A 19593-nucleotide genomic window follows, 5' to 3' on the forward strand; every position below is an offset into this window, starting at 1 on the left:
AATTATCTCTTGAAATAATTTGTCTCGATTCGGCTTATGCAGCTTCTCCAGATCCTGGAATTTACAAAAAGAGACTCAAACTTCAATCTGATTTTAACATGTTATCAGCCCATCAAGTTGAAAAGTTACTGCTGAAGGCTAAACATGCATTTTTTGAGCATGGTGACAAGCCAAGTAAACTTCTTGCACTTCAGTTAAAGGAAAAGTCAGCTCAAAATTTAATTTCTAAGATTCGGTCCTCCGATGGCAATTTGATTACTGTATTACTATGTTAGTATTACTATACATTTTAAAGAGTATTACTCTTTGCTATATAAATCTGACCCCCCCCCCCCCCCCCCCCCATAGTGCAAGCAATTGAGAGTATGCAGAATGGCAAGACCCCTGGGCCCGATGGGTTCCCTGTTGAATTTTTTTAGAGGTTTTCTCAAACACTTAAAACGCCGCTACTAAACATGTTATTGGACTCCTTTAATAATGGCTGGCTGCCTCCAACTCTCCGTCAATCTTGCATTTCTTTGATTTTGAAAAAAGACAAAGACCCACATGAATGTGTTTCGTACAGGCCAATCAGTCTTTTGAACGTAGATGTAAAAATACTAGCTAAAATGCTTGCAAAGCGTCTTGAATCAGTTTTACCAGCAATCATACACAGCGACCAAACTGGTTTTATAAAAAACAGATTACTGTCTCATCATATTAGAAGGGAATTTAATATAATTTATTCTTCCAGTTCTCACCCATTGGAGGCTCTTCTGCTGCTTGACGCGGAGAAAGCCTTTGATCGGGTGGAATGGGATTACCTTTTCTATATGCTACAGAAATTTGGTTTTGGCAATACATTCATATCTTGGATAAAACTTTTGTATTCCTCCCCAGTATGCTCTGTTCCGGCCAATGGAGTATCCTCCTCTATTTTTCCCTTAAAACGTGGCACTAGACAGGGCTGCCCACTTTCACCTTTGCTTTTTGCAATGGTAATTGAACCACTGGCAATCGCCATGCGTAGTGAGCAGGCTATACAGGGAATTAAGAGAGCTGATACTGTTCACAAAATTTCACTATATGCCGATGATGTGTTGCTCTATATCTCTGATCCGGTTGTTTCTTTGCCTGAAATTCTGAGAATTATAAATGCCTTTAGCCTCTTCTCCGGCTATAAATTGAATATAAACAAAAGTGAGTTATATCCAATTAATTTTACAATTTCTGATTTACCAATGAGTACCTCAATGTTTAAAGTTGCTGTCCATAGTTTTAAATACTTAGGAGTAACAATTACACGTAAATGCTTAGATCTGTTTTAGGCTAATTTTACTACGCTCCTCCAATGAGTTCAGAAGGATTTTACTCGTTGGTCGGCTCTTCCCCTTTCATTGGCTGGACGTGTGAATTCTGTGAAGATGAATGTTCTACCTAGATTTTTGTATTTATTTCAATGTGTCCCAATTTTTATACCCAAATATTTCTTTAAGACTCTAAATCAACACATATCATCTTTTTATTTGGAATAAGGGGATTTGGAGTGGGAAAATATTTTTTCATGATTCTCCTGTGTTTGTATCCTGTTATTATTGTAAAAGTTAAATAAACAGATTAAAAAAAAAAAGGAAAAAGCCAAACATTTATGACATAACTCACAGTGAATTTTAAAAAAAAGTAGGTTTTAAGAGAAGATTTAAAAACGGTTAAAGACTTAATTCATAACTTTTGTTTTAGGTAATACGCTGAGGTATTATTTATTAATATTGAGTTCTTTAATATTAGTATTAATTGATGTCACACAAAACGGTGTCACTCGGTGGTGTTTAATTCCTGAATAAATCTTTGAATGTATTGAGTAAGTGATTCAATGACCCATATAGACAGCCACTTGATTTTTATTCCTGAATGAATCAGCGTTTTGAGGGAATCTGTTGATTAAATGACTCGATCATTAACTCATTGACTTGCCGCTGCCTACTTACGATATTTCATAATCCAAGTATTGTTTCATTTTGTCATTGTCATGACATTAATTTATTTAGTTCATCAGAAGGGTCGAATATGTGATAAATGAACGGTCTCTTCGTTTTCCCGTTTTGAAGACAAAAATGAGAAAACAAATGATCTGAAGGTACACAAACCGTACATGGACCCAGTCCATAAGACTCGTGCCAAGTCTTCTGAAGTCATATGCTTAATGGAACCATTGCTGCACAAGTTTGAGAGTAAAAAGGTCAGGTATTGAAGGCATTTGCAGGCATGTATGTTTCTACACTACCATTTAAATGTTTGGGGTTGGTAAGATTTTTTAAAAATAATTATCTTATGCTCACCAAGGCATGCGATTATTTATTTATAAAAGCAGTAGCATTGTGAAATATGTTTACCATTTAAAGTAACAGTTTTCTATTTGGTTATATTTAAATAAATGTATTGCCGTGATGGTGATCCATTCCTCAAGGTCTCATGATTCAGAAATCATTCTAATATGCTGATTTGGTGCTCAAGTAACATTTCTTATTATCAATGTTGAAACAGTTATATGAAACATATTTTTGTGGAAACATGTATTTGTTTTGGGACTATTTGATGAATAGAAAGTTCAAAAGAGCAACATTTATTTTAAATAGAAAATGTTTATAATTTAATGCATCCTTGCTGTATAAAAGTAAATTAGTATTATTTATGTATTTATCTTACTGACTTCACACCTTTGAAGGGTATTGTATTTGTCAAATGACTGATGTTTGTATGTCCCCTCCACCCTTTTTGACCCCTCAGCACCCCACACTGGTTTGACCACGGCAGAATACTACCACCAGATGGCCCTGCTTGCAGGTCACCGCAGTCCCTACGCTGACATCATTCCCTCAGTGGCATCCACAACGGGGCCTGCAAGCAACGCTCTGCACATGGAGTACCTGCAGGCTATGGAAAGTAAGGTCTCCACTTGCATACTCTTTTCTAATGTCTATAACATCTACCTATCCTATCCACCTATTAGAGGGGTACATTTTGTTTTTTAATTAATATATATATATATATATATATATATATATATATATATATATATATATATATATATATATATATATATATATATATATATATATATATATATATATATGTTTTAGTTTTCAAAGAAGGTAAATGGTCAAAAGAGAGACAAGTTAAAACAAACAACAAATCTTTATTTCCTTCAAAACCATTCCCGAATAACTAAACTGGTTAAATACCAGTGACATTTTTCCGAAAGAAAAAAAAAAGTGTGTCGGGGAGGGGTGCGCACAGGATGTATGCAAATGAGTTATTTTGAAGAGTAAATAGGAAATTGAAGGCACGGTGACTGATGAGAGGTCAGGTGGACTGGCCCGTTAGTCTTTAATGAGAATTCATTAAGTCCGTCAGCTTCTCCACTATCCCGTTTCTCACAAACTAATTAAAACTAGCCAAAATTGCATGGGTATCAGAAAATTAATTGCTATTAGGTGGGAATTAGAATGTCCCACTATTCATCACCAGAGAAATCCTTTCTACTGTGGCACTGCTTAGGATTAATAGACTGAAACAAAACAATTAGGGCCACCGTTTTCAAATGAAGATGCCGCATCCCCCCTACTTCAAATCGCCTATGATCAGCCCTTGGTAATAACTCATCCTATTTTAACAATGTGTGTTCCATGCCAGCCAAATTAACACTTTAAAGCTCTCTTTTATGATATATAGACTCTGAGAAGGGGAGTAAATGAGGAGAAGTGCGTTATCTAGTAGCTTTTGTTAATAATGGGGATGCAGTCGTAGTTTAGAGCTCAGTTCACATCAGTGTAATTACTTTTAGAGAAGTACTGACTAATGAAAGAATGAACCTGTCCTGCGTATGTGTGTTCAAGCCGTGCATTGTTTAACGTGTTAGCTGCTAATTGGCCACTGTCGATTCGATTCTACTTCTGTATTACACACCTCATTTTGGACACTCTGCAGATGTAGATGGAATTATTGTGTTTTTTTCTCTGCATTTTTTTGTTAAAAGATTTGACCAGGCATGTAATATTTACTCATACTACAGGAATTGTATTATATTCAAATTGGCTCATATTCAAACGTATAAAAAAAATTATGTGTTAGCCAATTTCTTACTTTGGCAACCATCATGGTTAAACTTGTCTAGTGCTTCTCAACAGTGCTTCTCAACATCATTGTCCACAACAGTATTCAATCCTCTTTTTTTTTAATTTACAGAAATTAGGAGTGTCCATAGACTAAAATAAGTTACTAAAATAATTATAATGAAAATAATTAAATTTTTTTGAATTTCAGAAGTTTGGGGGTAAATTAAATATAAGTTTTTAGCAGTTTAGCTTATTTTAAAGCTTGTTTTGTCTTATTTTAAATAATTTTAAGTCATCTTGAAGCCTTCTTAGAAGTTTGCTGATGCACTCTTGTGTTCTCCAGCCAACTGGTTGAGAACCACTGAACTGTTTTACCTAGCTTAGCCAGCTTATGCCAGTAATAGACCACATCAGTTAACTGCATGACTGGTTATCTACATGAATATATTATTTTCAACTTATTGACCAGTATAAGATGTTTGGGCACTTTCAGGCGGGTTTTGATTGTTTACCCATCATAGTTATAATAGTCAAGCTGTTTAAACTTGCTTATCTAGCCCATGCCAGTAATATACCAGTACTAATATCATATTAGAATATCTAATAATTCTAATATCATAATAAAGTTTTTTAAAATAGCTTACACACAATTTCTGGAACTATGGCTCCATTTCTCAAAACTCATCACAGAAAACCAAAAAACACACGCACACAAGATGCAAAACATCACACATCTCTTCCAAAAGCAAACACTTCATTCAAAACTATTGTAATGCTTCTAAAAAATTTCATTTTTGTGCAGTAACACAAACCATTAAATGAATAGCCACATACATGAAAAACTACACACAGATGTAAAAATGTAAAACACTACTCTCTTGTGTCTTTTGCTGGTTCGGTGTCCTGTGCAGTGGAAGACACAGGAGTTTGTTACACATGCTCAGTATCCACAGTATATACAGTATGTATGCACAATTGATAAACTTTACAGTGATTGAACTGAACTGAATCAACCTTGAACTGACTTGAGCTGTATAATGACATTATTGGCTTGTTAGAGCTGCCTACTATTGTGAAGCTACCTTGAAACAATCTGTGTATTGCTACAGAAATAAAGTTGTGTGTAGTGAAGTAGTGAAGTGTCTAATGTAGGTTACGCATGTAACATGGTTCCTTGAGAATAGAGAATGAGATGCTGCATCCCCTAGGGGTTGCTATGGGGAATGCATCCGGTATGACTGGTGTCTGAAGCATGAGTCAAAACACGACAATGAAATTGACATTGGCAGGCGGCAGCCTATGACGTCACTACTGGTGTGACCGTGAGTATAAAAGGGCACCTGTGAAATATGTCACCCACCTCTTTCCTGAAGTTGACGTGCTTCAGGTACACCGGAAGCATGGCAAAGGAATGGAGCATCTCCTTCTCTATTCTCAGGAAACCATGGTTACATGCGGAAGCTGAGACATTCCCTTTCGAAAGGGAACTCACGCTGCGTCCCTTAGAGGTTGCCATGGGGAATGGAATATCCACGCTGCCATGCTGAATAGGCCTGTCGCGATAGTCAATAAATCAATTAATCGCACGATAAAAAAATTTAGCTTGATAATTTTTCCGGCCGCAATAATTTCCAGCGTCCGTTTTTATATCCATTTTTGCTGAGCGTTACATTATATGATCACGCTCTTATACATGTAAAGGCTTCTAAGCGTGACAAGTCCTGTGTGTGTGGCTGCGTCTCATGTCAGCTAATCGAGGGACACTCTGACACAGACACACACAAACACACACTCGAAGCACAGACAGACTCACATCAAGTCTCCTGAGTCCTGCTCACATCGAGTTCTCTTTTGCTCATGAACAAACAATAACAACAACACAGAGAATTTTGAGTATTCTCATATTAGGAGTTTTAAATTAGTTAAACAACGTCTTAAAAGAACTTAAAGAGTTGTGAGGAAATGAGATGCGCGGGACAGCGTGTGAGATCCACGTCAGCAGTTGTTCTTAAAGTGACAGGAGCACTGATGATGCCTGCAATTAATGTTCATCAAAGAACAACGGGAACAGAGAAAATTGTAGCTTTAATGATGATTAATTTTTTTTATCGATTCCCAGCACTACCTAAAACACAATCATCCATTGCAGTTTTCCCAGCTGGTTATTATAACAGACTGAGAGTCCATTGCTTTTTTTGTTTTGGTTGTTTTGTTAATTTATTGTGGATATTTAAAATGCTTTCCATTTTCTGTGTTAAATAGTCTTTAGAAATAAAAGTTTATTGATTATTATGCCATTATCATTATTTTAGATGAAAATGGTCTCAGAACGACAATATTATCGTTTATCGCAATAATTTCTTGGCCAATTTATCGTCCAGCAAAATTTGTTATCGTGACAGGCCTAATGCTGAAGGGATGTGTGCCCTATTGGCTGAGCTAAGTCGAAGCACTAAAAGGAGTCCTCATCCCTAAGGTGAACCAGCAACGATCATAGACTGGAGCTTCTCAAGAATGGAGGCCACAACAGGATGACTCTACAGAGAGAAAGCTTAACTATGTTCACATTCAGGGCAGCTTCCAAGGAGCCTCCTAACACTCAGAAATTCTGTTCAGGCAGCCCTGAAGGCAGTACTGAGAAAGACTCAGAAAGAGCTATAAGCTAAGTTTAATTGGCCCGCGAAGCTCCGCAGAGTGGAGGCCTCAATACAACGACTCATAATGAGAGGAGGCTTAGCAACATTCTGCACTGAGCTCCAAGAGCCCAACAACCTAGCATACCAGCCTACCGCCTAGCCGAGCTCTAGGAGTGGAGGTCTCAGTATGACGACTCTCTAAATCGAGAGGAGACCTAACGCATAAGCTCTTCACTCATGTACAAACAAACAGTCTCCTGAAGGCAAGAAAGAGGATGACGTATTTCACAGGTGCCCTGTTAAACTAACCGTCGCACCAGTGGGGATGTCATAGGCTGCCTCTTGCCAATGTCAAGTTCATTGTAATGCTTTAGACACCAGTCATGCCGGAGGCATTCCTCATAGCGACCCCTACGGGATGCAGCGCGAGTTCTCTTTCGAAAGTGAACTGTGTTTAGCATTTTGCAAAAATATTGTTTTACAAATTCAAACTGAGTTTAAAGCGTATAATGTGCTTGCAGTTTTGCAGACGTGGTCTGAAGATTAGGTACATGAGTGAATGGTTTTGCTAAGTGGGCCTCAATTACCACATTTACCCCCGATTTTACAGACAAGGCTTAAGCTAGCCCCAGACTAAAATGCATGTTTGAGCTGTTTTAACTGAAAGTAACTTGCACTGACATATCTTAAATTATGTCAGTGCCATTGTTTTGTCTAAATATGCACATAAGTAATGTTTTTTTTTCTAAGGCACGTTTATAAAAGCTACTTAAATGTCCTAATCGAACTAAGGCCTAATCCTGGCTTAGTCTAAGCCCTGTCTGTGAAACCGGGCCTTAGTGTGTAAGCATTTAAAAAAAACTGTAATAAGTCTGTGAAAACCTAGACCAGCTGGTGATCACCTTAAACAACCAATTAACCAACCAATTTTTTTTTGCATTTTGTTAACCTGTAAAGTGTTTTTGGGAACTTTCATCCTGGGTTTGACTGTTTTCATGTTTATACAAGTCAAGCTTTTCTACCTACATTATTTGTTCTATCAATAGTTTCAGAAATAAAACAAGCATCTAAAACAAGTCTTTCAAAACCTACAAAACTTAAGCTGGTTACAAGCTTAAATTACCAATGTAAACCATCTTTTTGCATTCCTTGTTCTACCTAAGTTAACCAGCTCATATCATAAATAGACCAGAACTGCTAATTTAAACTACTTGAGACCATCTTGGAGTTTATGCTGGTCCAAATTGGTCTTTGCAGCAGGAAAATCAATATGGTCTTATACTACATGTAGTATTGTATATGAGTGTGAATTATTTGTGTGTATCGTGTTTGTGCTCATGTAAGTATGGATTCATGTGTGTGTAAGCTTGTGCATATGTCTATTCACATTGTGTTTGTGGTGCTCCACACATCCACAATCATTCAAAGGCTCAAATCACAGTTCTATGCAGAATGCCAACAATGTTGTTTCAAATGTGGGAATACACACACACACACGCACACAAACACACACACACACACACACACACCCACACACAGTGATTTAAATGTGAATGACAGACCCTGTAATCACTGTATGTGTCAAAGTAGAAAGAGAGGGAGAGAGTCAGAGAGAGATTGAGAGAGAGAGAGCGTAATTTTGTTTTGTTTGCATGCTTTCTGTTAAAAAAAGAACAACTGAAAGAAAAAAATATGAGTCATAAAGTCATTGTGTCACTTCATACAACAAAAGACCATCATTCCCCCCACACCGCTCTCTTCCCCTCCTCCTTTCTCTTCTCCCTCCCTTCTTTCTTGTTTGTGACATCCGCCAATGAAAAGACAACAAAAGTAATTTCTTAATCTGTAGGTGCCAGTCATTGTGCGAGTGGAGGGCCTGTCTGCGTTCGATCTGCTTTCTAGCAAAAGCTTTTCAAAAGCAACTAGTGCAATTCCATTCAGTTGTTGACACACTATTCAACCCAATTAAACATGATTCAATATCACAGTAATGCTGCCAAAAAGCAGTGGGAAAAGTGGAGTCGAACTTGGTTTTAGAGTGCTTGCAAACTGCATGCAATGCAGGAAATGCAATCGTTATTGAAACCGTTGTCTATAATGAATAAATTACATATAATTATGTCAGTAGGGATATAGTTGTGCTCGACTGACATGACCATAAAATATCTGACTTACAGTTAATGGTGGTAATTCCCAAATCTCTTCAATAGTAAAAGTTCTTCTGAAATAAAAAAATACAATACTATTACATTAAAATAAATAATCTTTTTTTTTTGTTGCATTTGTGTTACTATCAGGTTTTAATACATAACTTTGTTCTTTCTCTTTTTTTCTCTCTCTGTCCCTCAGGTTCTCGATTTCCTAGTCCTAGGTTCACAAATCGGCCCAGCAGAAAACGACCCCTTCCAAGCTCCCCTTCCCTGTCTGACCCCAGTTTTGACCTGCAGGCCATGATTCGCACCTCGCCCAACTCACTAGTCACTATCCTTAATAATTCCCGCTCCAGCTCATCCACCAGTGGATCCTACGGACACCTCTCAGCTGGCACTATCAGGTACATCTAACGGTGAATTAAGACTATTTTTGTTACAGGAATTGTATCATTTTAGTTAAAAAAAAATTTTTTCGTACATCATATGTTTGTAGATCAATATGATGTACATGAAGAATGTACATCACATTCTTCATTTATTCACCTTTATGTCATTTCAAACTTGGATACTGTACCACTATCAAGTATGAAAATAAAGAGAGTGGTGTATATTGGAACAGACAAGAGGCAAGAGAATGCGAGAGAGATTCTGAGAAAGAGATAGACAGGAAAAGCGAACCGTGCTGAAAGCGGACACTCCAGCAAATGCTCAGCAGCGGAGTGATGAATGAACACTGGACGACGAAATAAACGAGTGAACATAGAGAGCGCTATTAGGAAGAAGCGTGTGAACATATTCCTCCCCTCCTCCCTCACACTCATCTGTCTGATATGCATCACCTGATTAATGTTCTCTCCATCAGCTGAGGAGAGCTTTATCCTAACACTGCCGCCACGCAATCGCTCATTCTGGAAAGGAGGAGAGGAAGGGGGAATGACAAATGAAAGGGTCATGAAGAGGGGGACAAGGGAAGGAAGCAAAGTCTGGGCTGAGGACAGTAACACAAGCTTTAATGGGAAAGAGAGAGAATCGGTTGTGGATGAAGTGAATAAAACTCACCCATTTAGTATGTCTTAGTTGAAATTCAATAGCGCTTCAACCTGGGGGCTGTTCTTAAGTGTTCACTAACCATCCTGCCTTCTAATCACGTTTAATCTATTTCAACAGCTGAATAATTCATGTTTTTCAAATGATCTCACTTATATAGTGCTCAATTAGATCATCAGTTCATAGCAGGAGTCTAAACAGATTTTAAGTGGATAATGAAGCGTTTGTCACATCAATGAGACTGTTATTGACATGGGGGCTAATCAATATTCAGATACTGATCAACCAAATGCTACTTTAGGCTGGGATATCTAAATTTGTCCCAGTCATAGGACACTTCCATTTTGTAATTTACTGCCTACTCTCTGCCAAAAAAAGTAAGCTTACATTTTTTTGTTTAAATAAGTACATTACTTATTTAATGTAATATATACATCCTAAATAAGGACACTTCCTGTGTCCTCGTAATCAAATGGCTTAAAAAACATAATAAACAGTTTTTTTTTATAATTCAAAAAATGCCAAAAGTTTTCTGTAATGGGTAGGTTTAGGGTTAGGGTTAGTGTAGGGGATAATAGAATATATACGGTTTGTACAGTATAAAAATCATTACGCCTATGAAGAGTCCCCATAAACCACATATTCAAGAAGGTGCGTGTGTGTGTAAACAAAAACTTGCACTACTACAAAATACTACAGACATACACTACCATTCAAATATTTGGTGTACAAAAACAGTAACATTGTGAAATATTATTTAAAATGACAAATATTTATATTATTTTATTTTTATTTAAAATAACAGCTATTACTCCAGTCTTCAGTGTGACATGATCCATACAGAAATTATTTGTAATTAATTTGAAATTAATTGTGCTGCCTAATATTTATGTGGAGACTGTGATACTGTTTGTTCAGGATTCTTTGATGAATAAACAGTTCAAAAGCATTTATTTGTAATAGAAATCTTGTGTAACATTATAAATATCTTTACTGTCACTTTTGATCAATTGAATGTGCCCTTGCTGAATAAAAGTTTTAATTTATTTAAAAATAATAATAATAATAATAAACCAAACCTTTGAACTGTAGTGTATGTGAAATGAGACATTCTGAGATTGAACTTCCTCAGACATTTTTTTTTTATCATGAATTATTTTTACATATCCTGTATTGTTTAATACATTATCAAAATTATGTAATGGGTACTACAACAGATGTTAAACCGGAGATGGTTACAGATTTTGCAGTATATGTCAGAATATCAGAAGTTCTTACATTTGAACACATTCAGTTCTTGTAACTTCTCTATCAAACTGAACGATGGATCTACCATAGAGAGCAGTGTGAGACACAGCTAGCATCCCTGGCGATGTGTCACTCAGTTTGACATCTGCCGTCCAGCATTATTAGGAAGCGACTTTGCCTGGTTTGGGTGGGGGTCTCAGAGAGAGAAAAGACGACAGAAATGTTCCTCTTTCCCCACACTGAGAGTGATTAATCAGTGATTTGTTTTTGTAAGCTAATCAGTCATATCTCGTGTGTACATGAATGGACAGACGTGGCAGGCGAGGGTCCTGGCCAGATGAGTGATGAGACAGCTGCGTCAGCCACGCAGCGTCCAGCTACATTGATTTCCTCTCTGCCTTTAATAAGACCAGTAGATGTATGAGCTCGCATGGAGCGGCTAGCATGTCCCACGATGAATGGAACCCCCTATGAATGTCTGTTATTGAGCACCAGGGATTTATCATTAAAGAGACTGTGGCATCTATAGAAGAGGAGGTGATATATGAAAGTTCAATAGTGTGCTTAAATACAGCTTTTATTCTCTTAAGGTGATTCATAATTTTTACATGAACTATATTGGAACATTTATATGTGTTGTTGTTTTTTATTTGTTTATTAATTAAGATTAACAATGTTGTAAATTCTATTTGTAATGTTTGGGATAATAATAATTATTAATTATTTATATTAATAATTGTATTTTATTGATAATATTATAAAATATTATTACATTAGATACACTACCTTTAAAAGTTAGTTTTTTTTGTTTAGAATTTTTTTGGTTTAGAACTGTTTTCAACATTAAAAAATAGAATGTTTCTCGAGCACGAAATCAGCATGATTTCTAAAGGATCATGTGACTTTGAAGAGTGATGGCTGCTGAAAACTTTCCTATCACAGGAATAATTGCTTGTTAACATAGATCCAAATAATAAAACAGTCACTTTAAATTGTAACAATATTTCACAGTATTAATGTTTTTACTGTATTTTTTAATTAATTAGTGCAGCATTGGTTAGAAAAAGATTTCTTTCAGAAAACATAAAAAATCTAACTGACCACAAACTTTTAAACAGTAGTGTGTTATAAATAATATTAAATTAATGATATCCAATCAATGGCAAATTTTATAGAAAGGAAATTTGTAATGTACGACATCACAAATTTTCACTTATTTGCAACATGAGCTTTCTTATGGTTGAATCTTTCTCATATAAGCTGTTGTTTTTTTCTCTATTTGTCAGCCCTGCATTGAGTTTTGCTTATCCTCCGACGCCTGTAGCACTACAAATGCATCAGCAGCTGATCGGTCGGCAACCTGGTATCGTAGGTTCTGCGTTCGGACACAGTCCACCCCTCGTGCACCCAGCTCCAGCCTTTGCCACCCAGAGACCTGTTCCTGGCATCGCCCCCTCCAGCCTAGCACCTACTGAACGCTCCACAGCCTCAAATGACTCACAGGTCAGTTCTCACTACTGTACGAAATATTTTCAATATAATATTGATATCGATAGAACAAATGGAGAGATAACGAGATGATGGAGACAAGACAGTAAAACACAAGCTGGATTGAACTTGTGTTTCCCATATGAACACCACATCTCGGTTTTATTGGAGCACATGTGTTAAGTCAGATAGAATACACATGGAAAGCTGGGAGAGCTAAAATTAGATGAAGCAAGATTTTTTTTTTCTCGAGTTTAAGTAACACAATGCATTTTAAATCAGTTAACATGATTGCTTTTGGGTGTAAACAGCAACAGAATTCGTTTAGATCACACAGTGATTTTCCCCCTCAAGGCACAAATTTATTCAGTGCTTATCATCACAAGAGCCAGCGCTATTTGTTATTGTGTGTGGCTCATGAAAACACGCACCACCAACACGGCAACATATATAAACAGCTGAGAAAGTGTGGCTGCAGACAGGCCTCATGGGAGTTTTTCCCTTGTGTGTACGTAGTCTCTATGTTGTGTCTCGCTGTGGAGAGCCGGTGAGCTTGCCTGGAAGGTACCTTTGAGAAATAACACCTAGCTTGTTAACAGCAAAAATCCCGCCACCTCCACCATTAATCAGACACAGATACATTCCCAAACCTTGCCTTTGAAGGATGAGCATAAAAGTGTTTTTCTTCTTCAGTTTTTCACCCAAGCATGCTTGGTCCATTTATACTTACCATGCTCACTCGATTAAAATCCGCAGAGTGTTGTTTTTATCCATCTTTGTATCGATCCCTGTTTTTTTGGTGCTTTAGTAAGTTAACTCTTAGTATGATGATGAATCAGTTTCCAGAGATTTTCTCAATGCCAGTCTCTCCTTTCAAGCCATTACAACCCCACTACTCCGTCCCTACTCAGTGTCATCCATTTCCCCTGCCTGACCACAGACAGCACCAGCCTCTTTAAAAGGAGGGCATCATGGGACATTTGTCTCACCATGTGGTTGTAAAAGAACAATTAATGGAAAAGGAGAGAAGGTGTGAGCATTGCTCAAAGTGACAGACAGAGAAATAGCAGATCATTGTTTTTTATTGGATCTCTATGCTCTCAAGAACCTTTTCATACGGTATACAGTATATTCCTAAGATTGTCTTTAAAGTATATTCATAGTTTCATAAACGGACCCTCATATAATTAAATACTTGTTTTCAGCAAGTTAATGCATTGGTCCTTCAGCTAAATAAATTCTTGCTTTTGAACGTCATAGTGAATATATTTGGTCTCATCCTTGACTGAAATCCTGTACCTTTACCAAAATATCAGATTTATTTGCTCTAGTTTCAATACTCAACGCAAAACAATTACTTTCTGGCCTAGTTTGACTAATATTTTTCAGTTTAGTACACGTATGCTAATTAAATGGTCATAATACCGTCAATGAGTATTTTCACACGTCTCCTGTATTTTTTTATGATTTAATAGCAAAGGAAGCTGAAAGCAGAGTTAAACGCTCTGCTAGAGGAGTCTGGCAGGATAAACCTTCCTTCAGAGCCAAGGAATCATGCTCTCTCATCCAGGGAATGTTACTTTTTTCTCTCCAACTGAGCACTTCTTCTTTACTGACTCTGGTCAGTCGCAAGGGACTTCCTCTGGCTGAGAGTGAGAGAGAGAGAGTGTCGGTGAATGAGCGGATAGAGTCAGAGGAGGGGATATTGCTGTTCAGGGAGAAATTGAGAGTAATGTCTGTTTTTCGACATGTTAATGACGTTTGTTTTTGTCGTTTTTTTCTGAGGTGGATTTGTTATATGCATGTGTATTATTACACTAACAAAGAAGAACCATTTTTTTTGGGAATAGTGCCATGTTAATATGTACCATCGCAGTAATGTGGTATTCTCTAAAGTACAGTAGTAAAATGTAGTTAATTATTTTTGTAGTTGGACTATAGTACTACAGTGGTTTTCAGTTGTTATAATATGTACCATGGTAGTACCTTGTGAAAAAGAAGTGTACTTAAAATTATTAAATGTGCACTTTTAGTGTGCTTAAAATTTTAAAAGTACTGTATATTTTTAAAAAGACTAAACTATAGATAATAGAATATTAATGAAATAAAAAGCCACTTAAAAAGAGTGCACTATCATGGCAATATCTATGTTTCTTAACACATTTAAGTACACTTTTAAAAGTGCATTTTGTCAGTTTGTCAGTACATTCGGCAGTACACTTTAACCATATTTCAATAAGAGTTATTGTATTTAATAAAATGTTATTCTATAATACACTTTCATGCAATTAAGTGTCTGAAAACATTGTGTTCAGTTCACTCTTAAGTACATTCTTTTAAAGTTTAATATTTACATACTAATAAGTATTCTAAAGCGTCTTTTTCACAAGGGGTACAATGTTATCCTTTGATGGACTATCGTAGTACTATGTTTTTTTGAAGTACCTTGGAGAACCATCTCATGAACATGAATATGGTAATCATTCAGCCTCCAAATTGAATTTGGACCTACATTTTTGATGATAATGATACTGTTTATGTGGAAACTTTTTTTAAATGTGTTTCTAAAATATTTGTTTCTAGACTAAACCCACCAGCGAGTCGGCTGTGAGCAGCACAGGTGACCCCATGCACCACAAACGCTCCAAACTCAAACCAGATGAAGAGCTGCCCAGCCCCGGACCTGTTAGCATGCAGGTATGCATCTTCACATGTTCACATGCATATACATCAGGCTAAAAATACACACACACAACCAAAAAAAAACCTCAAGGAGACAGTTCCCACACATGCATGCACAGCAAGAGCTTTGGGACCAATTATGTTACGTACTGTAAAGCTATTTATTTGTGTGTTTGATTTGGTCGCCTGTTGTGGCACTGCTTCAGATGCGATAAGCCCCATTGATCTCCTCAGCTTCAGAAGGAAATTGTTTTTCTTTTAATCAGATGCTTAACTGAATGGAAAAATGAAAGAAAAATTAGATGACACATTTTACTGACACATAACTGATGGTTGGGCGACTGCTGAATGGAATAAACAGACCTCTGTTTTTATTGTTTTTCTCATTTATTTTCCAAACAGAGCTAAATCAGATGTACAGCCAAAAACTTTTTTAAGATTTACGCATTTAATTTAATAGTAAAATTCTATCAAATTGAATTAAAGAATCCTTACATATTTTAACTGAATAATTGAACAATCCTTAATCAATTATTCTAATGAAATATGTAAGGATTATTCAGTAAAATTTTATGGAATTTTACTATTAATTGAAATGCCTAAAATAAAAGGCTTACAGTTGTTGTTGTTTTTTTTGAGTGTATAACCAACATTTGATTCCACGTCTCTGAATGTAAACACTTCTAGAACTTATAAACAATCACCAATTCTGCATAATTTGTGGCACCTATCGAGCAAAGTGCTTTTTCCAGGGCATTTTTCCCTTGATAAAAAGAATAACATGCCTGTAAAGGCATACAGCTAAATGTTTTCTCAAGAGGTATTCCAAATGTCAGATGCATTTTTATTAAGTTTAGCATTGGGTTCATGCTACAAATAAGGTGCTAGGACTCATCTAGCTGTCATGTACTCCAAATAACATCATTTATCATGCACCATCTCATCTGCACTGTTGAATAACTCTCATATACCAGGCTGCAAATAGAATTTTATCTTTGAATGGAACAATTTCCTTCATTTCACGCTGCAGTAATGCACATTAGCGTAATATTTGTATCTGTTTTCACTCACCAATTTGCTGCATGTGTTTGTGCAGGAGAAAACGGATGGAATGACTCTGGTAAAAGAGGAGGGTGATAAAGAGGAGGGCAAGCAGGAGCCTGAGGTAGTATATGAGACCAACTGCCACTGGGAAGGTTGCTGCAGGGAGTTCGACACCCAAGAGCAGCTTGTGCACGTGAGTGGACAACATATCTGTGTTTCATCTATGAAAATGTTCAGTCCCTTAATAGAATCATTCATGATAAGGGTCTCAAATAGGTGGAAAAAACACACATACACATACACACACAAACACCTTGAAAGCCTATATTTCGCTTCAGACATCCCATTTGTCACAGCCACTCTAAAGCTTAGGCATAGAGTGAAAGGACATGAAAGCCCACTTCCTGTGAAAATACACGTCTCTGTCTCCCTTAACCACTTCTTTCTGGACAACACACACACAGCCATTCTTTTAACCGCTCTTGTCTCCTATCATCCACACAAACACACACATTCAAAGAAACACAAACCAACCCCAAAGGCACACATCTGATAGAAAGATTCCCAGTTCTCCATGGCTGTCTATCCTTACTCTGACATGGCAATCCATGGCGGCCATGCTAAACCCCTATCTATAATTGAAAGCCTCCAGTTGGAATGGCCTGCCTCCCACATTTGAAGGCATGTGCTCAAAGCTTTAAGTTCTTGACAATTTTTTGACTGCGTATTTGAAAGAGGGATATGCATGTTGTTCGCTATGTAGTTTTTCCCTTCAAAGTTTTTTTTTTTTTTACGTTTAAGAAAAAAGACAAATTACAGTTAGTTGTTGACAAATTGCATGGACAAGAACTTCAAAATTGAATATCAAAATTTAGATTATATTTTGTTAAAAAGCAATATGTCCCCACAAGGATGTTTGATTTTGTGTAGACATTATTTGGTCCCAATGAGGAAAACAGCTTATTAATACCAAATTATGTTTTTTATGCTTTTTTTCATGCTAAATTATGTTTTTTTGTTTGTTTGTTTGTTTGTTTGTTTTTTAAATGTAAAAATGCAGAAAGATTTCTGTGATGGGTAGGTTTAAAACATGGAAATCCAACGTGTGTGTGTGTGTGTGTGTGCTTGTATATATGGTTTATGAGAACACAAATGTGTATAATCACATGGGTATTACAACGTAAACTTGGTTTAAACAAAATGGCTTAAAAGAATACAAAACAGTTTCTGTGATGGGTAGGTTTAGGCCAGAGTAAGGGGATATACAAATTGATTAGCTCAGTATAAAACCCATTACGCCTATGGTCCTGTAAACCACTTATACAAGTGTGTGTGTGTGTTAATTAATTTCGGTAACATTTTATTTTACAATGTCCTTATTACATGTTACATGTAGTTACTATAGTAATAACTATAAATTATGCATAATTATTTGCAACTAACCCTAAACCAAACCCAATCCTAACCTTAACCATATAGTAAGAGCATGTAGTTATTAATTAATATTACTCAGTATTTAAATGTAAAGTTACACTTTAACAAGGACTGTAACCTTAATTTATTTTTAACTTCTTTTAGCTTTTTTGCACTTCACGTCAATGGACCTGAGGTATTACAGATTAAGTTTTAGAAGTATAAATATTCCATGTAGTCTTCATTTGTATCAGATAATTAAAACATATATATATATATATATATATATATATATATATATATATATATATATATATATATATATATATATATATATATATATATATATATATATATATATATATATATATATATATATATATATATATATATATATATATATAAATATAAAGAAAATAATATATAATAATAATATATTTATTATTTCAGATTATGTTTTCGTTTAAAATAGTTTTAGTATATCACATTGCAGGATAGTTTAAATATAATTTATTGGTATTCAATTGGTATTCTTTTATGAAAAGATTGAAGATTCCAAACATTCCCTTCTTGCTTACATTTTCTGTTTACACTTCGGAAAACAAATGTTTTACTAAAAAAAAAAATGATACTGTGCATTTTCTAGCCTACATCATTGACGTGCTGGCAGTTTTCTAATTTTAGGTTGGGATGTTGTTTTTCTATGCTGCGGTTCTACGTTTTTTCAGCTATGTAAAACATGCTCACACCATGACACATTGCTGCGCTTTTTTATCGGCACAGCTTAACGTTCTCAATAAGATAAACATCAAAATCTCTGCAACTTAGCACACTTATCTACTCTACACAGTCAGCATAAACCAATCGGGTGTCAATTTGTGCTGATGTATTTATTTATTTTGTCTTCTTTTTTTCTTTCTTTCCTTTTTTCTTCTTTTTTTTTTACTTATTCCCTTTGTATCCCCCACCCCCCAAACACCCTGGCCCTTATTGCCCCCAATACAGGGGCCTTGGTTCTCTCTGTCTTTCTTTTTGCATCTCTCTCAGTAGGGGTGCTCTAGTTCACAAGGGCTCTTTAAAGTTAGCTGAAGTGTGTGGGTGTGCTGGTAAACAAGGATACCTAGTGATAAATGAAACAGAGAGACATGAAATGTCTGTACCCCCATTAAAGTAGTGATGTAATATTTAGGCATATATATACCCAATTTTTCACTTTAGAGTCCATTTGTACTCTCATTTGACTGTTTTACTGAGAGTTAATTTCAGATCCTCTTTCTCTCGGACTCCGTCTCTCCCTCCACCCTCAAGGTGGTTTTGACTGATGGTGGCGCTGTGGGGTGGTCTGTGTCCTTGTGTGTGTGTATGGTAAGAATAGCACTTTTAAGCTGCTCTGTGCTCCTCCCTGTGCTGGGGGAGATAAACTCAGGCTGAGTGGGAAGGCGGACCCCTATCTGGCTGCTGGCAAAGACCCTTTAATTGGCAAAATGTAGATTTTTTTTGATCAGGCAGAGGATTAGACACCTTATCTGTTTGGAGTATCTTATGTGGAGATGAAAAAGCTGCGCTGAATTACACATGCCAATTGACTCCCCCCACACACATTACTATTGCTCTCCATCTTTTTATGCCTCTTGTCAGCTTTTCCTCCTTTATTCATTGCGCTTTAGCAAGTGACATGAAAAAAGAGAGCATGATTTATTAGTATGCATGTGATAATGCTAAATGCTGTTGCGGATCCCGGAGCTTTGTGAAATTGCCATGTAAATAAGCACTTTTTGTGTGTGGCTG

The 19593-nt window shown here is 36.3% G+C and overlaps 1 protein-coding gene across 1 annotated transcript in view; it reads left to right on the forward strand.

The window, feature by feature from the left end:
• The window catches only part of gli3 (GLI family zinc finger 3), a 228327-nt gene that overhangs the window by 195044 nt on the left and 13690 nt on the right, over positions 1–19593 (forward strand). The window contains exons 6-10 of the mRNA XM_079806928.1: positions 2767–2922; positions 9080–9284; positions 12465–12681; positions 15250–15363; positions 16445–16585. Of these exons, the coding sequence (XP_079663054.1) occupies positions 2767–2922; positions 9080–9284; positions 12465–12681; positions 15250–15363; positions 16445–16585 (833 nt within the window). The remainder of the gene's footprint in view (positions 1–2766; positions 2923–9079; positions 9285–12464; positions 12682–15249; positions 15364–16444; positions 16586–19593) is intronic.

The sequence above is a fragment of the Gobio gobio genome (genome assembly GCF_949357685.1).
Source record: "Gobio gobio genome assembly, chromosome: 23".
NCBI lineage: Eukaryota > Metazoa > Chordata > Actinopteri > Cypriniformes > Gobionidae > Gobio > Gobio gobio.